Here is an 11,910-nt window from a genome sequence, read left to right as displayed (position 1 = left end):
ATCTATCTTTCATATTCATGCTAAGCATGTTATAGTTGATTATCATATTGTGCATGATAAAGTTGCTACTAATACGATTCAAATACCACACCCTTTTCCTTTCTTTTACTAATCTTAGGTTCAAGTTTTGAGTTGAATCTCCATCATCACTTGAGATATTGTATTATAGTATTCTTATAGGCTTGTATATATTTATGAAATGTTTATTATAGTTATATTGTAATATTCACATTAACTATTGTGTGTGTGTGTGTATATAGAAAAGGTTTATCAGCTAATAAGTTAGGTTTCCTAGTTCCTGTTGTTCTCAATTAGGCTACCAGCATGACCTCTTGACTTCAACAAAGAGTTGGAAAAAGAAATGTAAAAAAAAGTTTTCTTTTGAAAGATTTCAAGCACTTGACTATGGGCTTTGATTTTTTTTTTTTGGGTTTTAGATAAAGCAAGGTCTTAAAACCATACTTTTAAAATCAACTTAAAAATCAAGTAAAAAAACAAAGCCTAGGTCACAAATTCAAAAGAGATCAACTCAAGTTACTTCCCTAAAAATTTTCTTTTGAAAAAATATCAAAACAATGCTATTTTAATTAAAAAAATTAAAACAAAATTAATAAATTTTTAACAAAATCATGAATTAAACAAATCATTTCTCTAATTTTTCTTTAACCAATATTGGTTTAAGTTTCTAAATCAACCCGCTAAATTAATATGTTATTTTATAACTAGGTTTTAAACGGTTGATCTTTAAAATCATTGGAATACTAAAAAAAGAAATTTAGTAGTACATTTATTCCTTCTAAAGTTTCAAATTCCAAACTTCAAATAATGTCATACAAATTCCATGGAGGTACACTTGATAGTAAAAGAAGCACTTTGGTGTGATGATACCATACAAATGATCTGATCAGTCAGCCAGCCAGCCAGTCAGTCCACGCACGAGTTACTCTAAATTGGACATGGAAAGGAAAGAAAGAAAGTACTAAATGCAGAGGATGAAATTGCTTGAGAGCCTTTTTCCTTTTCTTTTCCACATAAAGGGGATACAAACTTACCCCACATCAATTAGCCCCCCTTATCTTTTTAAAACCTTTCTAATTCGTCCCTATTTTCAAATGCCATAGAGACTTTCAAAGAACAAAAGAAAAAAAAAAGAACCACCCGAAACAAAAGAAATGAAAAACAACCCTTCACCACCCGGCAACAAGTCTCAGCTAGCTGGCTAACTAGTAGTAATATAGCATAATTTCTGTCACATTAAGGATTAGGTTACGTTTGGTAATGCGGCCAGTAACATACTTAACAGCGTTACCAAACGGGCACTAAATAATATGTGCTTCTCCTCCCCTTACTATAACATATAATATATATTAATATAAATATATTTACGCGGTCCTACAGCCTTCAAAGAGCACAGGTGGGCATCAAGCAGCTTGAAAAGAAGCACAGCCCTCCCCTCTGCAAGAGAAAAAGAAGAAGAAGAGAAAAACATTAAAACTTAATGAAAGTCAAAAAAGAAGAAACTAATAGCTTTGTGAGGTATGTAAATAAAAAGAAAAAATATTTTATAAGCAAAGTAGTAATGGGATCTCAGTTTGAAAGAAGGATAAGAAAAGTAATGTGAGCCCTACCTTTTTGGTTTTTGCATAAAGGAGCTCCGGTGAGATTTTATACAAGTCCTCGTCAACTGGTTTAGGTGTTGGCCTGGCCGACATCGGAGGAGGACTTGGCGATTCCTTTACATCACTTGTCACCGCCCAACTTTGCTCCCTTTTCTCTTCTTTGGCCCGAGGGCGACGCATTTTTTCCTGAAATGTTCATCAATTGTAACCAGCATTTCCCAAATGAAGCTATCAATGGAGCTATAATTAATTTTATATGTGTTGCTGGTTAGCTTAGCCATGGCATCCATCAATGCCCTAGGCCCTAGACTAGCCCTCGTTGTCATAAGACATTGGAGGATTTTTTTTTTTTAATTTTTCTTTTGTTTTCTTTTTCTTGGAAACATGACCCGCACGCCATGATTTAAAAAAAAAATTATAAATGAAAAGCAATCGATCAAAGCTTAGTGCATCCTCTACACATCATATGGCTATGTCCCCTAGTTCATGCCCCCTTTACTTAAACTTCTTTTAATGAATCTTCTTTTCTCCCCTGTTCTTCTTTGAACTTTTACTTGTCACTCTAGCCCCACCACCACCTTTCATGATCCCTTCATTCATGAGCATGAAGAAAGCAGAAAACAAAAAAAACACCCGGAAACTAGGCATGGGGAAATTATATGCTCCCTTTTTACGATTGTTTGATCATGTTAAATAATCATCTAATAATAAAATTTTAAGAATAATTGTTTTTTTTTCCTTCTGAAACAAGGCTAGAAAAACTGTCGAGGGCCAAAAGATGGAAGAAATACAATGATATGCTCCATATATATACATACCCTACGGCGAGGAACGACGATCATGGTAGGAGTGACGACATCATTCTCATAGAGATCACCAGCAACATAGAGATCACGATCTTCTGAGTAACTGTAACGGAGCAGACCTGCTTGCCTGGCTGATTCAAAGCACTGAGTGAAAGGCATGTCATTGTTCCAGTCCCAGCTTCCAAATGCTGGTACATGGCTCCTTGAATAATAATAATCCTAGCCCGCCAAAAAAACCAAGAAGAAGTCAGTGCGTAATGCAATAAGCAAGAGAAGAGAACTTTATATGAAGAGCAAAGAGACAGAAAGAATGGAGAGTTTATATATTCTGTAACAAATGTGTCAAACAAAGAGCAAAGTAGAACAAACAGGACTTACTTCCATTAATGGTGTTGGAGCAGAGAAGCGTTGGAATGTTGGAGACGTTTGGATCGTACTCTTTCTAGTTTGTTTTGTTCTGGGGTGTGACTGCAAGTCTTGTGAGTGCAAGCGTGGGTGCAAAACATCAATTTAAAGGGGGAAAAGAGGCTGAGCGGCTTGTTTGGCATCGTCCTAGTTTTTGCTGTGCAGTTTGAGAGATTAAGTTTAATAAAAGCTATAAACGATGTTTTTTTATTAGCTAAAGGAGAGTTTCCAATGGAATCGTGTAAGAATATAATATATGTTAAGTAACTAAACATATTTAAGTTTATCATTGAAACAACACACGGACCCCATAAACTCATAAACAAACGAAGCCTAGAGCTTGTGGAAAAAGTAAAAGGCATATAGAAAACTTGAACTGGGAGGTAAAAAGGGAAGATAAAACAACTCAGATAACGAAGTTTCACAGTAGAAGACAGGAAAACAAAGAGGTAAGGTCAGACTTCAGAGAGAGAGAGAGAGAGAGAGAGAGAATGATGGGGCAACAAGGTGAGGTTGCTTTTTCTTCTGGGTTTTTTCTTTTTATATTATTATATATCTTTAACTTCTTTCAGGGTTTTCGCTTTGCCTGGCTACTTTGTCGCAGATCATCAGAGAGTGTATATTCCAATGCAAGATTTATCGATAAAGCTGAGTTGGTCTCTTCCTTTCTTGGGGTTCACCACTCTGCAAGCAATTAAGCAAGAAAAGCCTCTCTCTCTCTCTCTCTCTCTCTCCTCTCCTCTCCTCTCCTCTCGTCTAGTCTATCACGTACGGCTTCAGCTACAGGCATATTAGGTACCCTAATCTGGGAGCTTTTTTAACTCTTTTAACCCCACACGCGTAGCCATTTTTGTGTATGGACGCTGCGCTTTGTTTCTGTGCGATAACCGATGACGTTAAGCCTCTGTAGACAAAGTTGTAGGGTTTGGAAAAGTAAAGATGAATCAATTAATGGGTTAATCACTTATGAAATGGTCAACGTCCAACAGTGAACATGTCTTGGAATTGCAGCAGACATGAATCACATGACCAGGGAAGAGAATTCTTACCGCTTCCATAGCACTGGTGATTTTAACTCTCGTTATGGTTTTTCTCAACGCCAATTCCTCATTATTAATGCTAATGTTTGATCTTTCTCTCGTGGTGGGTAATTAGCAAGCACCATCAGAGTATTAACAAATAGTTTGTTTTTGCTTTTTTTTTTAAAAAAAAATGTTTTTTTTTTCTATTTTAAATTAATTATTTTAGGTATTTTTATGTTAGTTTGATGTGTTAAGATATATTTTTTAATATTATTTTAATATAATTATGAGAAAAAAACACTTTGAAAAATAATTATTACCATATTCTCCAACACCTTCTAGTAAATGTACTTGAGTTAATTTTTTATGTGTTTCCTTGAAATAATATTAAATTAATATTTTTATATATATATTTTATAAAATGTTGATTTAAAAAAAATCAAAAAATATTTAAAAATAAAATTTATTTTTAAAAAAATATCATGTTAAACACGTATAACCAGAGAATCATAGCTATATCTGTCAATAAGGATGAGTGAGTATTCGAGTCAATTTTTTTATTAAAATAATATTATTTTATTTTTCTTTTAAATTTTAAAGCTCACTCAGGTTTGGTTTTATCATAAAAAAAAACTTATTGAATTAATGAAATTTAACAAAGTCAATATTTTTTTATTATTATTTAAAAACTCTACACCGGTGAGACTATGAAATAGGAGTTTTCTGTATCATGTCACTGGGACAAAATGGATTTAATAACCGCATAGGAAAAGTACTCCTGCGGTCGCATCCTTTTCAACGGGATATTTTGGAGTAAATGGTTATTATTATTATTTTTTAAGTAGTTTTTATTTGAAAATAAATAAAAATAATAATTTTTTAAAAATTTATTTTTAATATCAACACATTAAAATTATATAAAAGCATAAAAAAATTTAAAATTTTATAAAACATGGTTTTTACAGCAAAAACAAATACCCCAATATACTGCACAGCATCTTTTAAATTTTGTAAATCTGATGAACAAAATAGCTTTTTTCCCCACATTACCAACATTTATTTCCCTTAATTTACAGATAAATAAATAAAAGGAAAGAAAAATGGCAACAAGCAAAGGACCTTTTGCCTTCCCATTCAATTCTTCGAGTCTTTCTCTAAAAAATCTCCAATCCAGTGTTTAGGTTTGAATTCTAACTAATAATAATTAATTATTTTTTAATGTATTTCCTTCAATTAAAAATATTTTTTATAAAATAAATTTTTTAAATTACAATCATAAAAACTATCACAATATTAAATACTCACTGAAACTCTATTATCACATGTTAGCTCTGGAGACACAAGTGTGGCGATTATCTACGTTTATATGAATTTTGATTTCCATATGACTTGACATTAACGTTTAAAATATTAAGTGCGGATATGATAATATAGAAATGTAGTATATGATATTTTTTAAAATAATTATTTTATTTTTTATATTAATTCATTAAAATCAATATAAAAACACATTGAAAAAATATTATATTATTAATATTTTTTTTCAAATAAAAACCATTTTAAAAAATAAAAATTACTGTATAGCTAAACTTCTATATTAATTTTGAAGTTGGCTTGAGAAAAACTAATAGAATCGAGGTTGCTTTCATCATTTAAAAGTAAGATAAAACAGTGAGGGGATAAATTAAATGTTTATATTTTATGAAATTTTGATTTCTATATGATTTGACATTAATGTTTAGAAAAATAGGTGCGGATACGATAGTATGGTAACGTAGTGAATAATATCTTTAAAAATAATTTCTATATATTTTTTATTTTTTAATTAATTTATTAAAATCAATAAAAAAAATCAAAAATATTAGAAAATAATATAAATTATATCTTGAAATATTACTTAACAATTTAAACTCAAAAACTTAAACTCTTGAGTTGAGAATAGTTCTTTAATATGGTATCAGAACTTTTAATAATCAAGTGGTTACGAGTTTGAATCTCATTACCCTTATTTATTTAATAAAAAATCAAGTACAAAGGTAATGTAAACTTGTGCAAGTTTCAACTCTAAAATACTTTCACTTTAAAAGAGATATATTAGATAATAATATAAATTATATTTTGAACTTTATATAACAGTTTAAGTTATTAAGTTGAAATAATTTTTTTTTAAAAAATATTATATTAATATTTTTTTTAAATAAAAATTAAATTTTAAAAAACAAAAATTACCTGAGCGAAACTTCTATATTGATTCTGGAATTGGATTGAAAAAAAAAAATCTAATAGAATCGAGGTTGCTTTAATCATTTAAAAGCAAGAAAAGAGAGTGAGAGGATACTGTGGCAACAGAGAAAATGTGATTTATTTCCTCTATTTCACGGAGATTCTAGCCATTCTCTGCAAGTCAAGTCAAGGGATCTAAGCTCACTGCCCTGTGAACCATGGAGGCTCTAGCCGTTCTGTTAGATAGCTACTTAGCCTTTAAAACTGAGCCAGAATTGAAAAAGCAAACGAAGAATAAAAAATCTCAGAGGGCCCTCTCGATATCCTCGCCTATGCCGCCATGGATATAGAGCAAGCTCTTCTTTATTCTTCTTAGTTTGTCGTTTACAATTAACACAAACAGAGGAAGGGCCATCGTCCCTGCTAGGTTGCAATCCCATGACTCTCTCTCTCTTGCTCGTATTTTGATTTAGTTTTGGGAAAAAAGATGGAGCGAGAAAAAGTTTTTATTCCTCCTCTGAGTCATCAAAATATTATATTTTTTTAAAAAAAATTTCTTGTGTCTAATGAAGCTGGCTTGATTTAAAAATATAATTATAATTGTTTTTTAAAATAATTTTTATATTAAAATGTATTAAAATGATATTTTTATTTTTAAAAAAATTTATTTTGAAATCAGCATATCTAAATGATTTAATATATATATATATATATATATATTTTTCTTATAAAAAAATTAAAATTGTTTGAAACAAGGGTCAGCTCATATTTCTAAACACAGAGTAAATGTTGGGATTTATTATTTAAGAAAAAAAATCAAGGCATCGTTATTATATAATTATATCATCATTAAGTTTTATAAAAGAAAGAAATTATACGAAGGGCTAAGATGAATTTACACACTTATATGATTCATTTTATGATCCAATGAAAGAAAGTGTGATTTGATTTTTGTGCTTATCTTAATTGTAAGGACTCCGTTTGCTGACGTGCGGTGTAGTGCGTGGTGTAGTGTGATGCCATATATATTTTACTCAAATTATAAATTTAAAAATATTTAATTAATTCATTATAATTTATATAAGAATCTCTTTTAAAATTTGATTAAAAAACTATAATTTATAAATTTTTTAAAACTTATTATTTTTAAATCACAACCATTAAAAATACTATGATTGTAAAACATTAACAAAAAACAACTAAAAGAACTTGGTGAATTACTAAGCATATGAGGTGATTCATTATGGATTCAAGTAATGTAATGATAATTTTGCTTTTCATTAGTCTTAACAATTTTCTTTACACTTGGGAACAAAAATGTATGTTTTATAGAATTTAAATGTCATTTGAGAATAGGGCAAACTTGTTGTTCTATATATTTTATGTACAACAGAAATATTATATTGGCCTTAAGAGCTCAAATAATTGGCCTTCGGTCCAAGGGCTTTTGTGTTTTTGAAGATTTATTTGCATAGTTAAATAACGCTTGTGCTAAAAAAATATTAGCACTTGAAGAAGAGGTTGTTATTTCTTTGTACATATTGTATGCACAATAAAATTTTATGTTTGTCGAATGACTGTAAAAAATTAAAGGCTACCTTAGAAGGTTATTTTTGTATTTGCATCATAGTTTTTCATTATGTTTAAATACTTTTAAAGCTTTTTTTAGTAATTTGTATTATTATAATATTAATAAATCAATATAAGAGGCGTACATGTGTTGCACACGCACAGGCGCATTATCCCCCACGCCATTTTATGAGACCTTAGCTATTACTATATCATACAAATTCTGCTAAGTTATTTTTGTATTCGTTTTCTTTTTTGAAGGTCTTATATCATAAATCATGTTTTAGTTAATTTAACTTAATTTGTTTTAAATTATCATTGTTTGAATATTATTTTTTTTATTGAGAAAATTTGAATCAATTTGTGGCATAACATTGACCACCAATCTAGTATACACTATAAAGAGAGGAGATTATTGCATATATCTATCAAAGAAAGTTTTGCTCACGCTTTTTTCATGGATACAATGTAGACTATATTGAAGGCTAGACCTTAGCCATTACTATATTATACAAATTCTGATTGAGCACAATGAAAGGCTTAATATAGTAATGCATGATTCAAGGTTCTGTTACTGCTTGTTTCTCTTTCTGAACACCTTCCTTATTACACTAATTCCTTTACGCAGCAACTCGCTAGGCATCAATTCCATGACTTGGAATCTAATTCCGATTCAAAGCTGCATGCATTGGAAAAATAATTAAGGAAAAAGAGAGTTGCTCCTGGCCAATTGATTTAAGCTAATAACTTATTATATAGTCGGTGAAATGAACAAAATTGGGGAAAAAAATAAAAAAGAGCCAGGAAATAGCTGGTACAAATATCATTATTGATAATAAAATGTTGATCGAATGTATAAAACACAAGCTAGGAAGCTACAAATGTATATATCTGATTTTAGAAAGATTTTAAATTTATTTAATTTTGATCTAAAATATTTAAATTTATTATTTAGTTTTGACTCTAAGCCAATCGAATCGGGTTCATTATTAAAAAAAAAAATAATTTAGATGGAAATATATATATTAGAGATCTTTAAAATGAAAGTAGATTTTTACTTAAGAATATTTGAAAGGTTTAAGAGTAAAATTGATATTTTAGTTATAAATTGAGATTATCTAGAGGTATGTTTTAGATTAATCCTATATCAAAGGGTAGAAATTCAACAATCAAGTAGTTATACTGTATAATTAGCAAATAATAAATTAACTAATTAATAATCTGAGGCACACTTTATAATATAGTTTTCAAGATACTACACGCAGCAGAACAACGCAAAAAAAAACATGGGAGGTGTCAAGAAAAAAATAATAAAAACACATAAATGATAAAAACCAGACACACATATAAGATTGTGATCACCACAACCTCTCCTCATGTAAGATTTCTTTCCTCGTCTTAAATCAAGTCACCATCTTCAGCTTCTAGTTCGTCATCAAAAGCAGTGTTTGGCTCATCTTCGCCAATAATAGGTGAATATTCTTCCAAGTTCTCCTCTACTTGCTCTTCATCCGATTCATTTTTCACTTCCTCTTCTTCGTCATCAGCATCATGCACAACCACTTCGGGTTCTTCAGTTGTGGCAGCTTTTTCTTCAATAACTGGACATGCCTGTGATGAAGTTTCAGCTTTGTTGGTCACTTCTTTGACTGGCTCAGCTTCAACCTGAAATATGAAACACCATGTCCATTAATTATCCTCCCTTTATATATGGGACACACATGAAAATAAATTGTATATACACCAACTAGATCATCTAGCCTGACGAGGTAACTCGATTCAGGATCTTAATAAATGAAAAATCCTATTTTTTTCCTAAAAAAAAAACTTGGATTAACCCCCGGTTGATCCACTACTCTCAGATGTTGCCTCGAGGTGGCTCTTGTATATAATCACTTCCTCTAAATTCTTAAAAGTAAACTCGTCAACTTTCCTTGGTTTTGGACAGTGGTTGGGCGCCGGCCATGATGCGCAAGCTCACATATAAAAAAGGGGTTAAAACTTCCTTGTGTAAAAGTGTTTGAAATAGTTTATAAAATAAACTTTATTTTGTTTTTGAAGGTGAGGAAACTAGGTAGAATAATATAACGAAAGAGAAAAACTATCTCAAAAAACTGTTAGAAGATCATTCTCAGTGAAAACGCTTTGTACAATGGCAAGTAGGAATATCGATAGCATATTTTGAAGCTTCTTCAAGCTCTATGGCTAGCTAGGAGTAGAGGTACACTCCATAGTTCCTGCAACTCAATTTCATACTGAAAAATATTCGCAACTGAATTCTAATTAGATAATAATTGATAGCAGGGAGGGAGCACCTGGGTAGAGGCCATATTGGGAAGCACAGCTAGCGAAGGGCAGGAAAAGGTTTGAAAGAGCAGCACAAGCAGCTTCTGGGAAGAGATGAAATGAAATCTGCAAGGTGTTTGGGGCTATTTATAATGCAGAGCATGCATGCCAAGCATCCATATGCTCTCCATATGATACTCTATGCTCCCTCAACTACATACATCGAACTCACTAGATTCGAAAGCAAGCCTCCAAGAAAATCTGGAATCGAATTCTGTTCATTTTTAGAATGCTAGTGGTCAAGGGAAAGGAGTCCGATCCAACTACAACTAACCATACATGTTAAGATTTATTAATATACTCTATTTCAAGGGGATTCCCATGCGTTAAAAATTAAGAATTCCATTAGAAAATTCGAGTTTCAATCTTTAATAGAGATGGAGTAACCGGATTTAGAATGGAAAGAGAATTGTTCAATATATATTAATGTAATCCAAAATCCACGTAATTAAACTTCTCATTCAACCCATGAAATCAACAACAATAATAAATACTTTTATATATATTAAGTTGGAATGTATATTTTTAAAATTATTTGGAAAAGGAGCCTTTTTAATTAAAAGTATTTTTTTTTACTTAAAAATATATTAAAATATTATTTTTTTCATTAAAATCATGGAAAACACTAAAAACTATTACTTTAATGTTTTTTTAAAGTAAAATGTACTTTTAAAACACATGTAAACACTCGACCTAGGTGATGTGAAAATATTTTTTATTACCAAGTAGAAAACAGTCTATAACGGGTCCGATCATCGCCAACTTAGCTAGGGCAAGGAATACATGAAGATGCAGGAGGATAATAAAAGATAGGAAAAGCAATGCTAATCAATTGATCATATGCCAATATACTCCATAATCAAGAACTTTACTAAGAAAGAACCAGTTCCAATCCACGTTTCAACAATGTATTGGGCAGATTTGCTCCACTTGCGAGTCACGAGGAATTATACGTGGGTCCGAGAGGAAGAAAATATGCAAAGCAAAGGGGTAGTGCTCGTGCTTTAACGAAGACCACTCCCTTGTGAAGGTGCTCTGTAGGGTTCGTTTTGTTTGTTAAGATGTCATTTCGAGGTGCAAATTCTTGCTGTTTTTGATGGATTGATTTGCCGTGGAAGCGCCATACATAGCAGATGTTCGTTGAGAAATCTTCATCGTTGTAATGGGACGATGAAGCACCACAGCATCATTTCATTCTACTCTCGATTTTAGCATGGGGATTGGAATATTGTTTTTGTATTCTTGTTTATTTTGTCTTTATTGTGTTTCGTTATGCTCCTTTAAGATTCTAGTCTTGCGTTATAATACCACATTCATAATTAAGGAGAAAAAAAAAACTAATAGATGTGGCAAATGTATAGTAGCACAGGAGAAAAAACACTTTTTATCCTTTAGATTTTTACATTTTGATCCATTGGGTTCTTTTTTCTTTTCAAATTGCTTCTTTGATCCTGTTTTTATTTGGCATTAGACTTAATAGTTTGTTTTAATTATCTAAATTAGAACATCAAGGAATGTCGAGAAAAGATTTTGTCACTTGGTTTATCGAGATTAAAAAATATTATATTGATTTAAAGCAATTAAAGATTTTTACATCAAAATTGAATATAGGACAAATATTCAACAATTAAGGAGTGAATTGGGGTAGTGAAAAGAGCTCGACCTTTTTTTTTTTTATTATTTTGATCACCTAACATTTTGTTTTTGAATTGGCCCATTCAAATCGAATATATTCCAAATGGAAATGGCGATTTATTTTGGTTGTCTATGTATAGGGGTTTAGTGATGCCGAGGAAACATTTTCTTGCTCGTTTGATGCTCAGTTTCGTAAAACAATTAAGCTTGAGGGGCTAAATTTGCAACCGAAACAATAGTAGAGACGAAAAAGAACTAGTAGGGGATGAATGGCTAGCTTGTGCA

General features: G+C 30.9%; 1 protein-coding gene across 1 annotated transcript; it reads right to left on the bottom strand.

The window, feature by feature from the left end:
- Positions 1 to 980: 980 nt before the first annotated feature.
- LOC118049967 (uncharacterized) lies at positions 981 to 2,954 on the bottom strand. The gene is made up of 4 exons (XM_035060159.2): positions 2,804 to 2,954; positions 2,438 to 2,644; positions 1,629 to 1,805; positions 981 to 1,455 (listed from the first exon to the last, which is right to left on the bottom strand). Exons 1-4 carry the CDS (start codon positions 2,807 to 2,809, stop codon positions 1,402 to 1,404), a joined length of 444 nt encoding a protein of 147 aa, XP_034916050.1. The 5' UTR covers positions 2,810 to 2,954; the 3' UTR covers positions 981 to 1,401.
- Positions 2,955 to 11,910: the final 8,956 nt, after the last annotated feature.

The sequence above is a fragment of the Populus alba genome, chromosome 2 (assembly GCF_005239225.2).
Source record: "Populus alba chromosome 2, ASM523922v2, whole genome shotgun sequence".
NCBI classification, from domain to species: Eukaryota; Viridiplantae; Streptophyta; class Magnoliopsida; order Malpighiales; family Salicaceae; genus Populus; species Populus alba.
The sequence above is the reverse complement of the archived record's forward strand: the minus strand, read 5'-3'. Positions and strand labels throughout refer to the sequence as shown.